The following is a 20,415-nucleotide window of genomic DNA, read 5'->3' as shown; positions in this document are numbered from 1 at the left end:
TGGGGGTGGTGGTGGAGGAGAACGTTCCCCTTCATTAAGTCAGTATATGCCACTGCACTTATCAACCAGTACACCAATGTTCTTATCCTATTACAATCATTCTGTTCACTATGATTGTTTAAAAATATTTTGTTAAAGCTGTTACTATTGCTAAAGAAAACACAAACCTCCTTTGTTCACTGACTGATGCAGATGTGCTAATCCAGCTGCCATCGTCTGAGCTAATCTACACATGGAATGCCAATCATACGTGTGGTGTCGTAAATATTCCATCAACGATCCAAACGGCATCAGCTCTACCACCATCAGGAATTCTAACCATCCGTCTTCTCCCATTCTCTCACTGGCACCGATGAACTTCAATACATTGTCATGTTCAATATACGCTAAACCGTAGATGTCTAGTTCGTTCATATAGCACTGTCGCGATGCGCCCGCAAAGATCTTGACAGCTACCTCGCGTTCATTCAGCACACCTTTGTACACGCTGCAGTAACGTCCCTGTCCGACGAGATTCATGATTTTCAGCTGGTCAACGTCAAAGCTGGGTTCTGGAGGAGTTGCTTCGATCATAGTCAAACCGTCCATCTGTGACTTGATGTTGCGTACACGGAGACGGAAAGCGAGGTACAAGAGTGCGATGACCACCGAGATGCAGAAAAGCGGGATCACCGCGATGATAATCACTTCCTCAACTTGGTCAGTCATGGTGGGTTGCTTGATGTAAGCTGTGAGAAGAACAAAAAGAAACAAGTTCAGGTTTAGTAACAAATAGCTAGAGTGAGCTGTAAAGAGTCAAGACACTTTGATAAACAACAATAAGTAAATTTGTTTCGTGCATGGGGGTGTGGAAATGCCTAGATCAAAGGGTAAGCATTGTATTACAACATCTACATGAGGTTTAAACCTGCCCCTAAACTAACCATAACCATAATCCCCCTTCTATAGGCAAAATATTTAATTCTCGATCATGAGAGCAAAATTGGGTATGCATATATATTTACGTCGAGCGTACTTCGCAAAGCCACCCACTCATCTTTTGATTGTGTTGTTCCACCAAAAGTATGCTGACGCAACAGTACGCAGAAGGTACATTCTCTCATGATTGACAAGATATTTTGCCTATAGTACCTGTAATACACCATTTACCAGGTTAAAGTGGTCTGTACAATCAGCTCTACATGTAGCATCAACAAAAGCATATTTTTTCTGTGCAGTACACCTGTTATACATATTCAATTGCTACATAGTCAATTTATACTGATACATGCTTGAATAATGATTTATTAAAACTAAACATCGGTGTCCTATTACAACTAATAATCGGCATTTTATCACTGACCAAAAAGACAGCGATATTTTGTGGGTTAAAAAGAACCTACATGCTGGTCATTAGCCAAAAGGCGATCCCGCATTGCTCATTACTATTGGCTCAAGCGATACCACATTGCTCATTGCTATTTATAAATTCAGCTTCACTGATTATAGGCATGGTTGGTCTTAAATAAATCATCTTTACGTTTCTAGAAAAATAATTATCTGGAGAATCTATTTGGACAAGCAATGACCTCAGTAGCAAGCCACTTGCTGTCAGGTCCTGAGTGTTGATAATGAAGCCTGGCACTGTTTCTATTACTGGCTTGTTAAGAGCTGGGACTTTTCATGATTAATGAATTCTCTTGTTTTTATTCATGCTCCTTTCTTGTTTTCAATTAATATACTTGATTTAATTTGCCATTCTAGTCTGTAAGCTTTTAGGAGGAAATTGACTGGGTGGTTGGCTCTGTCAATTCTGATTTTCCTTGTCTTATTCCTTTTATAGTATTATAAAAACATCCATGCTTTGTTGAATATTCAATACACAAGAGATCTGAGGTTTACTAGTTTTAGTACTTTTTGTTTTGATTTGCATCCATAATAATACATTCTTAATCCTAGGATGTATACAAGCTCCAACAATCTGCTATGCATCCCATGTTTGGTAATTTATTGATAAACACTGTCTTTTAAATTCCTTTTTGTGTAATGATAATGTCAAAGGAAACCCAGATGCACAAGCATGGTTTGGTCATAAGGTGTAAATACATGAGCATGTACATGTATACTATCCATGGCTGGAAAAAGTAAGGAATATAGGAAGCTCCTTCCCAAGAATGTTTGCTTTCCCATGTAAAGAAATAGTTGTAAGATATAGAGGCCGTCAGCCTTTTCCGCGGGATTCGCCATCTTGTGGGTACTGCCGTTCTGCATGTCATGCGTTAGACATTACGCCCTGATTACACGGAAGCCACAGCGCGTGACGCACCTCTTCAGTCAAGCGTCAACGCGGTGATGTTAACAACAAGGCACTTTGTACCCACAAGATGGCGGAGTTGACGTCACAATGACTACCTCCATTGTGGAAATTGTTGCTTACTTCGAAGGCAACTTGGCTTTTCTTCCAGGGAAAATACTGACAATAACTTCAATTTTGTTTTCTATAGTCAAGGGTCTAATTCTGAGAATCACATGAAATGCTGATAAAACATGACAACCTATAAGTAATGTAAGTAAATTTGCATATTTTTCAAATCAAATCCTATAATCTTTGTAAGCAAATAAAAAATAGTGGTTGCCACACCTCAACCAAAATTATACCCCTGAATCCTAACCCTAATCCTAATGCTAGCTCAAATAAGCAACCTAAATCTTATTCTAACCCTAATTCAAATCTCTTGGACAACAGTTATTCTATGTCTTGCCCATTTTTTAACTCCCCATGCTTCATTGCTATACATGTGAATCAGTGCATCTGATACATGTCCTTCCCATTATCATTTTTAATTAGTCGCTAGAGACAGACACAATTAACCTGCGGATTAGATGTTTAATTCATCCCCCACTAATTGAATTGATGAAGTACGTGTTAGCGTGAGTCATCTGCAATATGGTATTTCCTTACGTCTCTCAGACCTTATGTACATTGTATAGGTTAATCACAGGGCATGCCATAGCTGTATTTATATCAAGTCTGTTGCAAAAGGGATGTAAGGGTAGTGAGCAACTGATTTTGACCAATGAAATAGGTTGTTATTTCTGAAGTCAAAAAAACAAAAACAAGACATGATCCAGCTCATTGGTCAGATTTCAATCACTCATTGATAGTGATCAAACTCTTTCCCTGTATATTAAGTATAGTCACAGGTCTGCAATCACCATATCAGTGGCATAACCAGAGGGGTAAGATGGGAGACTGACCCCTCAGAAAAATACTTCTTTGGAACCATTGTGATATTGATGTACCCCATCAGCAGGCAAGGAGCGACATACTACTATATACACAGCTCTTTTCATAGCCACCATATGCATGGAGTTTACATGCAGAACTTTTATCCAGAAAAAAATCTAGAGCTAATCTTGACCAGAGCTTTACAATACTTGTCCTGTGGGTAACTGTCCGTCTGAATGTCAATGTTAACCATTCAGTCCAAAGTATGATGGGTTTGAGACAATTCATTGCAATCATTGGTACTCGCCCCATAGATGATGTACATGTATAATTTGTCAACTACCTCAATGCCTGTAGCTTTCAGAGTATCAAAACACATCTTGACTTCATCATCAATCTTTATTTATTCAAGTTTTTACTCCACAACAACATCTTTTTTGACCACTGATAGACCTGTCAAGGACGATAGCAAGGCAATTCACTCATACTGCAGTTATGGATAAACAGGGGTGTGTAAAAATGCCCTTAAAGCCTTCAGCTTCAGACTATCAAATCACATCTTGACTCAAATATCAATCTTCATCTTCATTTAACTGGAGGTTTCCTGACCTCAATTTTATCCACCTAGTTAAGGCAGAGGCAGTCTTCTGGCAAAAATCCTTGCCAATATCACCTGCCATTGAGCCCCTCAAGTCTGAATACTAAGAGACAAGGCTGACAAAGATTGGATCAATTATCAATGGCACAATTTGGCAGCCTCACTTTTAAGGTGCTGATAAATTAGTTGAATGGTTTGTCTATCTATTTCCTTACAATTTTTTTTTTAAATCAAAGAGTTGTATGAAAATGGTAAAAAGCAACACAGGGGTGGAGATGAACAATTCCGAGGTGGATATCATGCTAATGCATGAACTGTCAAAACAGACCCTAAACAAGTGTTTTTCCTGGGCTTTTGTTATACCCAAAACACATATTTTGGTCCGTTTTACTACCCTAAAACAGCCGAAACAGTCATTAGTTGATAATTTTTTATGAAGTTTCATGTCCTTTTATACACACCCTTTTTTCAGTTTTTTGACACCCATAATGATGCACTTTTCAATGTTTCAAACATGGCCAAACTTGCCTGCTTTACTGTAACTACGAATGAAAAATGTTGCAAAGAAAACTTGTGGCCGTGTATCAATACGATGGTACGGACATTTTTTACACTTTTTTTACACCATTGGACGTGAGCAATTGGAAGTGCAGTGGGGCAAACTGCACTGCGATAGGGCTTATTTAGAATGCTGGGTATGGATATGCCTCATTCTCTTGTATTAATACATCTATGGATATGCCACTTTCTCAAGAATCAATTGCCTGCACACTAAAAACATCAAAAACAATATACACCAGTGTCACCTTAAGAAGACATGGCTGCACGTACAGTAAAGCTCCTGGTCGATTATCGACAAAAAGTTTGACTCAGCATCATCCTCTTAAATCGATTTCAGGATGCAACTAGGCCGTTATTCTATTAACCTCTGGCTATCTGCCCTTGGGTATCAAAAACGACTACTGATGGTTTAATATTACTGTAGACCAATTGTAATTCTGTTGGTGAAAAGGTGCATAGATCTGCCCTGTTTCTAGCACAAACAGGATCTGGATGAAGGAATATCTCAACAGTAATATACTTTTGGTTATATTTCATTATACATGATATTAAATTTATTATAGTGAGTAACCAAAGTGGGGACAATTATTGGCCAACTGGGGACAATTATTGGCCATCATCAACAGTCGGCTGTGGAGCAGGCGACTACAAGCTTTCTCCAACTAATGCGATCTTGGGCAAGCGAAACAATTTTGTTTGGCTGCAGCATCCCTTCAGTATCTCCCAGGAGGTGCTGGACATACTGTAAGTACAGTGTGCTTGTGGCCGTCCCGGTTTCCTCTTCCCATGTGGTGGAATATAAAGCGCATATTCCCCGGTTGCCATCTGCCAACCGGGGACAAAAACACACAGTTCCCAAGTTTTTTCGCCTCATCTGGGACTCATTGCCGATATTTTGGTGCACAATTTTTCCAACGCGGGAACTTCCACCTTACCCCCTAGTGGTCCCCGGTTGTAAAAAGACCATTTTCGGCATCCCGCATGAATTTCTGACACCCCCATTACAAAACAATGGTGAAATCAAATTGATAGAATATTATGTTAAATTTGCAAAGCTAAATTCCCAATGTTTAAACCTTATTGCTTCATGATGTTCCTGTCAATTCATTTTAAATGATCTCTGTAATCTATAACATGGGAGAATAACAAACAAGCTTGACATTGGATCCCCTCTCAATGTTTCCAAGGTCAGCATCATAGTCTGACTACAGATGGAACCTTATTTCCCCCTCCCCATCCAACAAACATACACCCACCACATGTGTAGAACATGATAGATTCTGTCTACATGATGATTGTGTATACATAATACAGAAAATGGTAGATCCACAGAGCTAGCTGATAGCTAAACATGAGAACCATTCCCGGGGAGCCGGGTTCAAAGTTTCACATCGGTTCCATCTTAATAGCGATGCATTGGTGTAGCAGTGAGACTACCCCATTCACTTTATTCTCAGTGTTTTATCTTACATTTTCCTATGTGCTACACATAGCATGAGGAGAAGAGGGTATGGGTCCAGCAAGTTGGACTGGGTCTTCAAAGGTGCCTGGTAAATGGGCCATGCCCATTACCACAGATCCATAACTCCTATTACATCCTATAAGCACATGTAAGAATGTTAAATATCCTTCACCCTCACTGTAAGTATGTTGCAAGGAGTTGACAGGGATAAAATGTTTCACTTTTACCAAATACAAGCACATGAGAACAAACTACAAAATGTTAGTCCAAATGTCATATTACTAGAAATGGTAGGTGACTTTTGTGTACTAGACCTTAAAGCACTCATTAACAAGCTTTAACAAACCTAACACCCTTGTGTTGGGGAAGTATTTTATATGGACTTCTATATTTAATTATTGCAAGAGAGCAGCATGATCCAATGGCTAATTCTTTGACTCTGGTGGAAGAGGTCCCGGGTTCTATTCATAATCAAAAATACACAGTTATGATGTCTTATGCTAGGAAAACAACAACCACTATTCAAACATAATACTGGATATTCAGTAACAAAAGTTCTTGATATCTGATCCAGATGTATCTCCAGCGTGGAGTCTTGGTGTTGCCAGTTGATTTTCCATCTGGGAATTTTCTTGAACCCAGTTCTAGAAACTCATCAAAAATGTGTGAGAGTTGATACTGTCCGTCGTCTCTGGTCATGGTGGTGCCCCTCCTCTTTCTAATTTCTAAATCAAATCAAGTAGGAATCACTCATCATCAAGTGTTGACAAAGGCAACAGTGTTGCTGAAACGTACACAAAGTAAGTGCAATTTCTGGATCAGATATCAAGAACTTTGGTTAATGTGTTTTCTCTACCGATCCTGATGAATTTGTTCAACCTAACACGGGATAGATTTCAATCTTGTATATTCTACTCCAATATGCCTCTTTGGCTCCATTGCTTACGGTATCCTGCTAGTCTCACGAATGTTAGCAAGGTTCATGTGTGCTGCCCGCTCTAGGGAAAGATTGAAATTCTACCCATAGAACTAACTTTTAAATGTTGCCAGAAAAGGATTTTTTTACGTGTTAGTTATTCAATGTTCATCTCATATCCTCTCATTTTGATGCTGCTCCTAATTTTCCAAACAGAATCCATCTAAATGGATGCCAACCCCATCTATCCTTAATAGTTTATTTTGCAGTTCATACAAATCATTTCCAGCAACAACAACAGACATGCTATGCATCACGATCACCAATAACAGCGTACTCTGGATAACTTAAATGCATCTCATAATGAAATAGCTTCATATTCCTACTACTTATTAACTACAAGATTGAAAAAAAGTGCTTTATTTTCCTCCATTGCATTCAAGCACAACTTCCCTGCGAGCAACTCTTTATTAGAGTGATCTGAAATGTTCTCCAACACTGTGCCTCAATTGCTCCATTTACGTGACAGCTTACTAGAACTGCGGATTTTTGTCAACAACATTTGCATGCAAGTACATATTCAATATGCAGACCTGACGCAAGTCGTCGTTTGGTTCGGTTTATTAAGAGCTGATAGAAATTCTCACCATACATGTGTTTTGTTTTGTTTGTTAGTTGATATGCTAAAATGTGCTCATGCGAGATTTGCAGCAAACTTTGGCACTGAATTTCAATATTACGTCGTACTTAAGCTGCATTCATACTCCATCCTTGAGCGATGAGTGATTGGTTTTTAGCAAATGAGGTAGCATGCTCTTTGTTGCATTGGGAAAAGCATGCTATCTCATTGGTCAAATACCAACTCAAAGATGAAGTATAAATTCAGCTTTATAGGAACCGGAGCAATGGAATTATGTGACTTTTGCTATTCAGAGGGTAGAACCAGGTTAACTTTATATGTTGGGGGTTGTTGCATAACATAGCCAGCATCACATTTTGCTATACAAATTAGCCAAATTACTATGCAACTATAGAGTAGTATGTCATATTGCTATACAAGTGAATGCGTTGTTGCAAATTTTCTATGTTATATTCTTATACTAAATTATGCTTGGGAGGGGAGTAAATATATAGCCAACTTCTTTGGTACATCAATGGGAAAGGTCTCCTTTTGACTATTTTAGCTATGCTAGTCTAAAAGCATAACACCAAAGAACTGGGAAATAGTGCAATTTCCCAGGTCGATAAGCCAAATTCCTCACAAAGACACCAATATTTCCCACATTTTCTTATATGCATTTTTGTATTTGGGAATATTTTAAGGTTTACACTCCTCCCATATCAAGTATCCATATATCTGGTTATGAAACACTGTTGTCAAAAGAACTGAGGGGAAAATGCATTGAAATCTCAATACAAGAAGATATGTCAAATTCCTTAACAATGATACCAACAGTTCCCACAATTTCTTATGCATTTCTTTATTTATTAAAGCAAAATTTCTATGGAAGGAGCTTTCTAGACTGCTGGCCTGATGTCACAACTGACTATTGAATATGTTTGTTTTTTAACACATTTAGGACTTCAGAGTGCTGTCCTCTTACAACGACACAGGAAGACATGGGCACCGATAGAGATATGGGTACCAATCACAGAATTAAAACCAGAGAATCAGGACTCGACCGCCATCTTGATACAGACATGAAGCAAAAATTGGGGGTATTCGTTTTCCCTCGGAATGCGCTTGAGGCATTCGTTGTCATGCAAGCGCGACATGGATGATGGGCGCATTTGAGAGATGCATTTGATGCGACCTGCACGCGAGTACCAAGACGTTTCAGATGAGACGCAGAATTGTTTTCGTTCGTCTCCGTGCACCGTCGGCAAGGACCCGAATACCCCCAATTTTTTCCCCATAGCTGACGGCGTGATTGTACATGGCGGTATAGGGAGTCCCGGTTCTCCTTCTCTTATTCTGTGGCGCCAATAGACAGTTGCGCTATGTCGCACAAGAATATTTGCAGGAGTCTGATACAATACAAACGGTTTTTCATTTGTCACTACAAGCATAACGCAAAAATACATGCGCAGTGTAGACAAACAAGGCTTAAAGCAGGAGCTTTCTGGATTCTCTAACTCTTCCATAAACTAAATCCATCAGTCATGTTATGCTTCGTAGTGATGACTGAATAACTTACAGTTCATTTCGTGTCGGACTAATGAAAATATTCTCTTGCGATTTTGGTTGTGCGCCATCAGGCCTGGAAATAAGTCAGTCTGAACCAGGAGCCAAACATTTGGAAAAGCGGCTCCTGGTCCTGTAATTTTCTAGTGAACCAGGAGCCATTTTCAAAGAGCCAGGAGTCATTTTTCTTAAAGTATCAAAATGCTTATTTTTGTTATTTCTACAGCTTTCGATGCTCACCTGAGACTTTTAGATCCATGTTATTTGTTATTTAACTTATTATATTATTAATTATTGTCACAAGTTAACAAACAACAAGTTATACAATGAATGTTATTATATCTGAACAGACCAGTTGAGTCTATTTTATTTTTATTTTATTTTATTTTATTTTATTTTATTTTATTTTATTTTATTTTATTTTATTTTATTTTTTTTTTTTTATTTTTTTTTTTTTTTTTTTTTTTTTTTTTTTTTTTTTTTTTTATAATTAATTTTTTATTTATTTTATTTTATTTTATTCATTTTTTTTAAATTCATTTTTTTATTTTATTCAATTTGGCCTTTTATTTCGTGATTTTAGGAAAATTTTAAATATCTAGAATCACTGTCGCCAAAATTCAAGATGGCCGCCTTCATGTTTAGCGATCGTGGTGATCACCTAACCTGAAAACAAGGCAAAATACTGCCAAAATTATGAGCCCTGAAGGCAAATATCAAGGAAAATTGGTGAAATATTAGGTAAAAGATAAGATTTGGCACTGCATTTTGTTGAAAATACATTGGAAATGGCTAATATTTTGAGCGGAAATGAACTTGCCTGACGAAGTTTTACTGGGCCATTTCCTGAGCACTGATACCGGGCGCAAAATACAGATTTTCTCTGGCGCCTGGGCGTGTAATTTTGGTTGGATCCAGGCGTTAAAACTCAGTAACCGTAGGGTAAAAATCGCTCGGCGCCTGCTTGTTTCCAGGCTTGTGCGCCATAGCACGATTGACTAACGGCGCCGCTGTATTGCAAGATCGCGCACTGAAGTTCTACAAAGAACAAACTCAGTCAAAAGGTCAATTTGGACACAACTGCGCACTCTCAGTGCACCAGAATCTGGTTGCAAAGTCTGTCACTTTTTTCCCACATAGTTTTTCAATGAGGGCAGTGCAGCGAACTGAACCTTGGTCAGTGATCCAGTTACCTCCACACGAAATAAAGCAACTCCTATCGTGGTAACTGGATCGCTGACCAAGATTCAGCTTTCTGCGAGGGCAGCAGTCTAACTCTTCCAGCCCTGTTCAAGGAAGGAATCCTCCCCCCTTTCATATTTCCACAGTATCCTCACCTGGTGTAGGAGTTAAAGGTCTTTCTGTGGTAGGCTTGGGTACATAATTATCAGACACATTGACGTTACAGTAGTTTCCTTCACAGCAGCAGAATCGACTGGTGATGTTATGTACGAGATACAAAGAATGTATTGGAGGTGCTCTAGATGCACACGTGGGTTGACTACAGTTGCGAGTTATGTCAGGGTTACTCCAACAGCCTGTTGTAAAAGAAGAAATAAATAAAATCTTGGTGTTATTTATCAGTGTTGTACAGGCCCGTACGCAGGGGGGGTGCGGGGGGTGCGACCGCACCTCCCCAAATTTGCAAAAGTATACAAAAAGTCCCAAAATTTAAGAATTTGCGAGCGTAGCGAAAAAAAAAAAATCAGCTTTTTTACTTTTTTTGGTCAAAAAGGTCCAAATTTGAGGGAAAAGTCCACTTTTCACAAAATCGCCCCCCTTTTGAAAAAAAAAGTCCACTTTTTCAAGATCAGCACCCCACCAAAAAAAATCCTGCGTACGGGCCTGGTGTTGTATAAGTTATCCTCCTATTACCTCTAAGTGTAATTCTCATTAAAAATGGCAATGCAACACAAAAGAGTAACACCAAATAAAATGTTGACTACATTTTGTACATAAGGTAACCAGTACATATATTTTATATGGTATTTTCATGAGTCACACTATACAGACATATCACCAAAGCAATGAAAAAAAACCCCACACATATAAAACTCACAAAATATCTTAACAAACAAATTATTTTTTTATTTCCCCAGCCAGGTTTTTCAATGCTTCAATACCCTGAATAAATGTATACAGCGCATACTGTAGATGTCATGACAAATGTTGAATTTGGTTTACAAATGAGATCCTTACCTCACTGCATATTGACATCACATGCAGCAAGTCAAATCCGACAAAACTTCAGATGACATTTTACATTTTCATGACTAAAATTGACTTCATCAGCATATTCATTTGAGTCCAGCAGTTCTTGAGAGAAATTCTGAAGTGAGATGTGTTTAAAGTGAACTAGATGTGACTTTGAATCTATCCATTTGAGTTTATTTTGAGTGGATCAATGTAGACTAATGTAGTAGTGGTCATTTATGTGACCACTATAATATTGACAACTGATCCAGATCTGATCTAAATTTGATGCAAATATCATACTTTTCTGATATGCACAATGCCCACAGTCAATTTCTTCAGTTCTATCTTCTTACAGGTCCTTACAGGTTATAACTGTCCGAGCTTTAGAGTTAGGGTTATGACTAGGAATAGTGTTGGTGTTTCAGGTTAAGGTTTTAATATGGGTAATAGGTTTGAATTTGGGTTACAGAAGAATACTATTTTGTATTGCTTTTTGAAGATCAAATTAAAAATAAACCAATAAATAAGTGAAAACAGGGCAATTTTTCAACCTTTATCGACACACGTTGATGCAAACTGAAGTGGCAAACCTGAAAATAACACAAGCTCCACCTTTAAAAGGTAAAATATGTACATATCAAAATGATACTCTAAACCTTTCTTCCTAGCCTATCTGTGTGAAGTGTTACACAGGGAAGGAAAGGAAAGTAACCTTATAACAATCTTTCTTCCGTACTCATGATCAGGTAAGAAATAAGAGTGACAATCTCCCGGGCATACACCTGAAGGAGGTGCCATACTTGACAGCACAATTGACATTTTCAATTCTTTATCATTTTTATATAATCTTGGTTTAGTATTCATTCTATTTGTGTAACATTTGAAACCTACATCATTCTAATTATGCTGATTTTCTAGCACTGGTATAGGGGTCTATATATAGCCCAATCAAGTGGCTAGGGGCCAGTATGGGGGATGAACACTTGTCCAGGAGGAAAAAGCTAATTAATGATGTTCATCCAGAAATTAGATTAAATACGAAGAGAATTTGAAGCAATTAAAAAAAATTCCACACAACTATGGGTGACAACTCTCTAGTCTGAAGGTTCCCCGGGGGGGGGGGGGCACTCGAATTTTTTTTTGGTAGGGTGTGCCACCGCCAGTTTCAACTCGAGGTCTAAGGAACTGATCGGCCGGCCAAAAAGGGGTCTAGGGAACTGATTGGCCGGCCAAAAGGGGTCTTGGGAACTAATTAACCAGCCAAAAGGGGGTCTTGGGAACTGATTAGCCGCCAAAATCTGAAAATGGGGTCGCGGAACTAAACAATGCAGGCCAAACCAGGGCTCAATTTTGTTACGTTTTTGCCACAGATTTTTGAAGGAATCGATTTCACTTTGATCAAGAAAATCATTAATGTAAAATTGGTCTGATGGGGTGGCCTACGATGGAAATCTCAGCAAAGCAAAACAGCATTCGGATCAAAATTACTAGACCCTGCAGACCTACCTATAGCCTACTGATAATTATAGCAGCAGCGAGCAGCATTTAAAAGCTCACCATAAAAACAAACCCACAAAAATATTTTTTCAGTGCCGTAACTAAAGAAAAACATTTAGGCTACATTGAAATGTCATGCATACATGAGACCATTGAGTGAAGTATGCAGAATTTGACAACCATTCCACTATTGGCACTGAACCAGTAGATCGTAAATTACCTTTTAATTCACTGTTATGGCTAGCTGCAAGGACGTGTACATAATTATTTGAGGTACTTTTCCTTATATTTGGCAATTTTATTCCCAAAAGAGATCTCAAAATCATTTATTTCCAGCAAAGTGTTTATCAGCTGAAGGCCTCGGCACTCGCCGGCCGGCAGTGCTGCGATCACTGTTTACAAATTACAATCAACCAACCAGTGTTGCCACTACTACAAAGTACAAGGAGCCCAAAATCCCGCCCAAAATCCACCTTATTCCTATATACAATGTGTTTCAATGGGGAAGAAATCGATGGAAAATTCCCTTTGAAGCTTTTTGGGCTCGAAATAGTAGGACAGAAAACACGCCAATCAAAATGCCAATGAGAGCGGAGATCGATGATCTGAGGGTCTATGGAACGGCTAGAAAATTTTTAGGGGCTTCAAGAGCGGCAATCAATGAATTGAGTGGGTCTAAGGAACGGCTAGCGGCTCTGAAAAAGGGGGTCGTCGCCGCGGCACATACCCGTATGTGAGTGCCCCCCCCGGGGAAGGTTCCCCAGTCCGAAGGCTCCTTAGTCCGAATGTTTGCTAATGTTTGCTAGTCTGAACTTGTAATTTAGTCCGAATTCTGAAAAATGTTCGCTAGTCCGAATATCGGGTTCTCTAGTCTGAATAATAAATAAGGTTCTCTAGTCCGAATATAGAATAAGGCTATCCCTAACCCTAATTCTATATCCTAACCCTAATCCTATATTCGGACTAGAGAACCTTCGGATTAGGGAACTTAATTTGGCTTTTGGACTCGCGACCCTTCGGAGTAGAGAACCTTCGGACTAGAGAGAAGCCACAACAACTATGGTAACAAAAATCAAAGGAATAAACAAACATTAAAACAAATAAGAAAACAGATACAACTTTATATAACTACTTACATAAACATAAATTTAATCAGTTTTTTAGCTCTAGTAAAGAACATCAAAGTTGAATAAAAGTGCACAAACAGCATATAACCTAATTGAAATTGACCTGGAGTTGGCATTGGTAATTCATACTCATCAGGGGTGACATTGGTAATTCATACTCATCAGGGGTGACATTGGTAATTCATACTCATCAGGGGTGACATTGAACTTGATCAAAGGAACATCTTGCATTTACTTGTCAGTAAAAGCATGCAAGGTTTGAGTTCAATGATTGGATTTGAGTAGTAATGGGCATCAGCATGATCAGATTCCCAGCTGAGTAATTCTGATGGCTTCATTAAAATGATGAGAATTGAGTCTATAATTTGTAACATCAATTTGATACTTGTATCATAGACTTTAGAAAAATATTTGAATTCTCTATTGTGAGTGCATGTCAGGTAGGTCATAGGTTCAATCAATGATGGGGTTGACCTGGTAGTGAGCATCGGACGGCCAGCTGAGTAATTAATTGAGAGATGTCTTTATTTTTCTTATAAGAGAGGGGTTAGTTTGGGAAATGGTTTGAATAAGAAATTACAAAGGTTGAGATCATTTCAACTAAAAAATTATCAGGGTGTGTGTGTAGGGGTGCACCCGTATGCATATGGGGTGTGTTTTTGTAGGGCTTGTGCTGTTCTTATTGGATGGTCTTAGGGTAACATTCATTTTTTTAAATATCATGATGTGTTATGCTCAAGCAAAAGAAAGCATAATGGGCTATTCCAGTAGAAATCCATACACCCCCTATGGAGGACATGACCTTAATCTCCCATACAGGGAGTGTGAATTTCAAATGAGGCTACCTGAATGAATGACTCCCATTTGAAATCTACACCCCCTATGTAGGATATTAAGGCCATGTCTTCCATGGGGTGTATGGCTTTCAACTGGAATTTTTTTTTTAGCCCTATAAGCCACAAAAGTCAAGTTTACTGTTATCTTACTGTTTTCTGTACCATTGCGATTCCCTATTGCAGACTAAAAGTTCAATTTCAATGGGATTTTACCATAGCCTACTCCTGTTTTAACAGGAAGGATATCAAATGATTTTGCACAACAAATCAATCATTTTGCTTGACAGCATCACATAATGTTACCATGTGAAACTAGATCTATGTGAATCAGGGTACAGCATGATGTGCCATATGAATTTTATAACTGATAAAAAATATGCATGATTAAATTATGATATGCAACTGACACCATATGTCACAGGCCACTAATTACAATTGTAGCTGTCGCCATATGATCGAGATCTCTGCTATCAAAAATGGCTGCATCACATAACTGATGTTTCATTTTGATGTGTGTTTTAAAAAGGAGAACTTGAAAAAGATTTATAACAACAACAATGTCCCATAACAACAACAACAACAACAACATTCATGACAAGAATGATGTTTATGCAATGATACATGTATATAATAAACATTTTTATTGAGTAAATTGGCAATCATATTTATATTACGAAGTCATATTTCATCCATGCAATTGATAGAGAGCAGTTCTTTCTTTGTAAATTAATTTGTCAGTATTAATTTTGATGTTGTTGTCAAAGTTCTAATCACATGATGAACATGCAAATAATATCTTGTATTTCTCAAATTCATGTGAAAGACAAAAATGGCTATGCTTGATACAATTTCTTAGTATGATGGGCATAAAGTACGAGGTCCTAGGAGGACGAGGAGGAAAGTTTAGAGGAAGAGGAGGAGGAAAAAGGGGAGGAGAAGGATAAAGGGATGAGGGAAGGAACCAAGAGGACCACAGGCTCCTTTCAACTAAATAGTGAATTGGCCTAAAATGACATCTCCATCCAGGATGATGTAACAAGTGTTCTACATGTGTATGCGATTTCCTACATCCTGAGTAAGTGTGTGACACCATGTAAAATCATAAGATATTCATAATCTTAACATATTCATCTCCATCCAGGATGATGTAACAAGTGTTCTACATGTGTATGCGATTTCCTACATCTTGAGTAAGTGTGCGACCCCATGCAAAATCTTAAGATATTCATAATCTTAAGATATTCATAATCTTAAGATATTCATCTCCATCCAGGATGATGTAACAAGTGTTCTACATGTGTATGCAATTTCCTACATCTTGAGTAAGTGTGCGACACCAAGTAAAATCTTAAGATATTCATATTCTTAAGATATTCATCTCCATTCAGGATGATGTAACAAGTGTTCTACATGTGTATGCGATTTCCTACATCTTGAGTAAGTGTGCGACCCCATGTAAAATCTTAAGATATTCATAATCTTAAGATATTCATCTCCATCCAGGATGATGTAACAAGTGTTCTACATGTGTATGCGATTTCCTACATCTTGAGTGAGCGTGCCTAGTCACAATGTCACCATACATACAAAAACATCACATTGAGACGCTTCACTGTAACTCAGAAACATCGCTTTTTGGTGACATGGATGTTGTCCAAGTTGGAGATATGCATGATAAGTGATGGAGTGTCTGTATGTGTGGGTGGTTATTTCTCAGGACTTAAACATGCTCAACAAAAGTTGTAACTGGATCAGATCGCAGGGTTCATATCAAATCAATGATGTTCTGCAGCTGATTTCCCTACTCCTTTTGTTTGTAAAATGTTTTACTTCAGTTTCTGGTTTATTTTCTTCTCACTTCTTTTCTTCATTTACAGAGTGTCCTATAAAAAGAGAGTTCCAATGAATGTTGTGATACTTTAAAATGTGTTTACACCAATCACACAGTGTCTTTTAGTTATCATTTGCAAAAACAACAGAGCTAGTTTGATAAAACAGTTTTAAAGATATGATCTCGAATGTAAAATTTTATAATGTTCTGTTGACTAATTGCACGGTACTGGTTGAATGTGCACATATTATGCATCCCTTAATTTGAAGCCTTGCCTGCATCCATCTGTGCCACAGTGAGTCTAATTTTTCAAAAAATCAAACCTTTTTTAGGAAAGGTTAGACATGTATTGGAAAATTTGTCTCCAACAATTTTACATTTGAGACCATGTCTTCATAACTGTTCCATCAAATGCACTTTGGCTTTTTGCAAATGGTAGCTGAAAGATGGGGCATTCACACATGTAAACACTGAATGAAGCACATTTTAAAATATCACATATGCTGGGACCCACTTTTTATAGGACACCCTGTATTCATAGTCTCCCTCTTCTCTACTTCATCAACCCCCTCCTTAACTCATTTTTGTATCACTTCTACATTCTTTATACATTTTCCTCATTAGTATTTTTCGACATATTACCATCTTCCTCTCTCCCATTATTCTATCTTTCAAGCTTTTTTCCTGCCCTTTTCCCCTCCCTCTGTTTATGTTGAATTATCAACGTCTTACCCCATTCAATAACCTAAAGCATCGATGCGAGTATAGAAGTTTTTAATACAAATTCCATCATTGCCAAACTTACACAGCACTTAGTTCAATTTATTATACATTTCCCCCCATGATTCACAAAACTCTAGAGTATGTAAAGAAAGATAATATAATTCATAATATATTAACTTTCTGCATTTTCTACAAACCTAGTTCTTGAAACCATTCTATTTAGTATTCCCATCATTTAAGGAATTCAACCTTTTACAAAGCTTCCCTTGCTTGGCTGACATTATCACAGAATAACCCTCTGGTGTTGAGTTGACAGTACTATTGCATGAGACAGTCGTATCGCAGTGGAAACGGAGAAAGGTCTAATAAATGCAATAGCTGGTATGTGTTACTTTATGTAATATGTCTGTGTGTTACAATCAGTGACATAAATTATAGTCTACATTCTGAAAACGACTGGTTCATTTAGTTCATTGAACAATTAAAGTCACACTCTGAGCATGCTCAAATGACTTAAAGATGGGTGACCCGATGGACAGCCTCATCCCCCACTTTTTCCTATCAAAATGGAGATTTTTGCATCAGAAGACGGCTCATATTTTTCTCATAATCTCAGTGACATTTTAGGCCTAATATAGCCCGTTTAGATGTTATGAACATAAAAGTGATAGCCTCATCCCCAATTGTGGTATACCACACATACAGTTTTACGGGCCATTGTGAAACACATTTTTACTTCTAATATCAAAACGGCTAGTGCAATTTACCTCAAAATTTGGGAATTTGATTATTTTGGTACAGGCCTCAATGTGAGGTTTCAAAACACAATACGTAGAAATCTGACCCCCTACCTTTAATATGTACATTACTCCCCCATCTTGCCCATCAAAATGTCAAGCCCATGAGTCTCACTATGGACCACAATGGCCTCATCCCAATGGCATAGTTCAATAATCTCAATGAAACAACAATACTGCAAAATTTGACCTCAAATTAGAGAGCATGAGTTTTTGTACCCAAATTTTCAAAGGTCATTCAATGAATGTACAAATGTATTGGGGTTAAAGAAATGTGCCTTGATAGATGAGCATGTTGTGGATCCTAGTGTCTATTGCAATTCATTTATCTGTCATTTTGTCTGTAGGCCACATAATTTGTTTTATATTGTCTGGGGGATTTTCTTGAATTGACGAGGGTGGGAGGCTTTCCTTTTCAATGCAAACTGGCAATGCTAGCAATTGCGATGCATACTTGAAAACAATGAGGTACTTATAAATAATTAAAGCTTCTGAAGGGTAGAATAATACAAAAACATCTTTAAAGTGGTTCATGTTGCTTCATGAATTGCTGGAGCTTAAAAAAAGTTTTGGATTAACTCCAGAAAACAATGCAGGGGAGGAGGAGAACCAGTAAAATAATTGTATGTCCTTATGCCACTAGTTTCCCATTCTTTGATAACAATTCCGTATTCATGGATAGGATTAGGATTAAGTTTTAAAGTTAAGCAGGGCTTCAACTCAACTCTTGCAAAAATATAGGGATAATATAGGACCATTTTGGGAAAAAATATATGGATAATATAGGAATATTTTGGGGAAAATATAGTTAAAATATAGGGCAAATGTAGAATAGAGGATTTTTTTAACGACAAATTTCATTATTTGACACAAAATGTACCATATTCACATGTATTTAACAATGGCTTCCTTCATTTCCCCTCATAGCCATTCCTATCCACCACCCATGAAAGCCTATGATCATGTGCAATGAATTAGTGATAAATGTATTGCTCAAATGTTGACAAAATTGTTTTTGTTTCACACAAAAGTGTCAGCAATTCATCACATTTGTCAAAACATACAAATTATTTTGTTTTATTAGAACTATTATAGTATGACCTTACACTTGTACATAAAACAGACAATAGGACAAAAATGTAGAAGAAACATGACTTCGGTTAAATTGATGTATGGAATGATACATGAATTTGTTGTAATATCCTATTGCACCGTCTATACCTAATTGGAAGTGCAGTGGACATTTTGGTTTTTATATCACATAGTAAATTACACTAATTGTGGCCTTTGCTGTTTTAATCTACATCAATGATCCGCCTGACAACCTGTCTTCAAGAGAGATTATTTGCTGATGACTTCATTATGTATCAAGAAATCAAATCTGCTGAAGATTCCAGGAATCCAGGATTCTTCAAAATGACATAAACCATCTGCAAACTGGGAAACCAACTGGAAAATGGGTTTCAATCAATCACTCCAAATGCTTTTTAATGAGAGTCACTCATGAAAACAAAGCCAATTGTAAACCGGATCAACTGGTATAAGATGGGAGACAGTCTGCTTGACGAAGTTGATCATTACCCAATACCTGGGTGTAGAGCTCTCATCAAGCCTTACCTGGAACAGACACATAAATCAGATCGCTATAAAACCAATTAGAATTTTGGGATTTCTTCAAAGAAACTTATCCCCTTGTTGTGACAAGTCAACAAAGGAGGTAACTAGCACTTGTCTGCCCACTTGAAATATTGGTGCATCTTGATTCCAGTTACGCCGAGTCGATGCTTCTCAACATGTCAGAAACACTTGTCTTGAATAGTCATTATGGACAAACCGGGCTGCACACCTCTGAATCTTAATTGTCAAGGGTGTCAATATTGTTTCTCTGAATATGGGATCCTTATCAGAGAAACAATATTGACACCCTTGACAATTAAGATTCAGAGTTGTGCAGCCTGGTTTGTCCATAATGATTATTCAAGACAAGTGTTTCTGACATGTTGAGAAGCATCGACTCGGAGTAACTGGAATCAAGATGCACCAAAGCCCGCCTATGTCCCATCTATAAGGAGACTGTTGACATGATCATACCCAGTAACATCTCTCATCCAAACCAAAACTCGGAAAACTACATAATACTAGGCAGTCCTCAGGTCAGCATATCTACCTGCATCAGAGCCATCAACAATGGATATTTGCAGTCACAATATCCTTGGACCACCCCAGAGTGGAACATGCTTCCTGACACCACCAGATGCGGACCAACTCAGTCACCTTTTAAGTCACAACTGGACAATGTGGACATGAACTATCTCACCAAATCTGCCCACATCTAAGCTGCTGAAACATGTTCTTAGTTTAGGCACTTGCATTGGCGATCTACAAGCGTGCCCCCCATTGCGTGGCAGTGTGTGCGCTGTGACTATCCACTATCGTGTCATAATGTGTAGCTGAAACCAATCAAATTGTGTGTATTCT

General features: G+C 37.9%; 1 protein-coding gene across 3 annotated transcripts in view; it reads right to left on the bottom strand.

Annotated features, from left to right (window-relative positions):
• Positions 1 to 20,415, bottom strand: part of LOC140143127 (bone morphogenetic protein receptor type-2-like) — a 129,373-nt gene that overhangs the window by 7,899 nt on the left and 101,059 nt on the right. For all 3 annotated transcript variants that reach the window (XM_072165182.1, XM_072165183.1, XM_072165184.1), the window contains 2 exons: positions 10,268 to 10,468; positions 168 to 728 (listed from right to left, as the gene is read on the bottom strand). In XM_072165182.1, coding sequence (XP_072021283.1) covers positions 168 to 728; positions 10,268 to 10,468 — 762 coding nt within the window. The remainder of the gene's footprint in view (positions 1 to 167; positions 729 to 10,267; positions 10,469 to 20,415) is intronic.

Source organism: Amphiura filiformis, chromosome 20, assembly GCF_039555335.1.
Source record: "Amphiura filiformis chromosome 20, Afil_fr2py, whole genome shotgun sequence".
Lineage (NCBI taxonomy): Eukaryota > Metazoa > Echinodermata > Ophiuroidea > Amphilepidida > Amphiuridae > Amphiura > Amphiura filiformis.
This window is presented reverse-complemented; position numbering and strand designations above follow the sequence as displayed.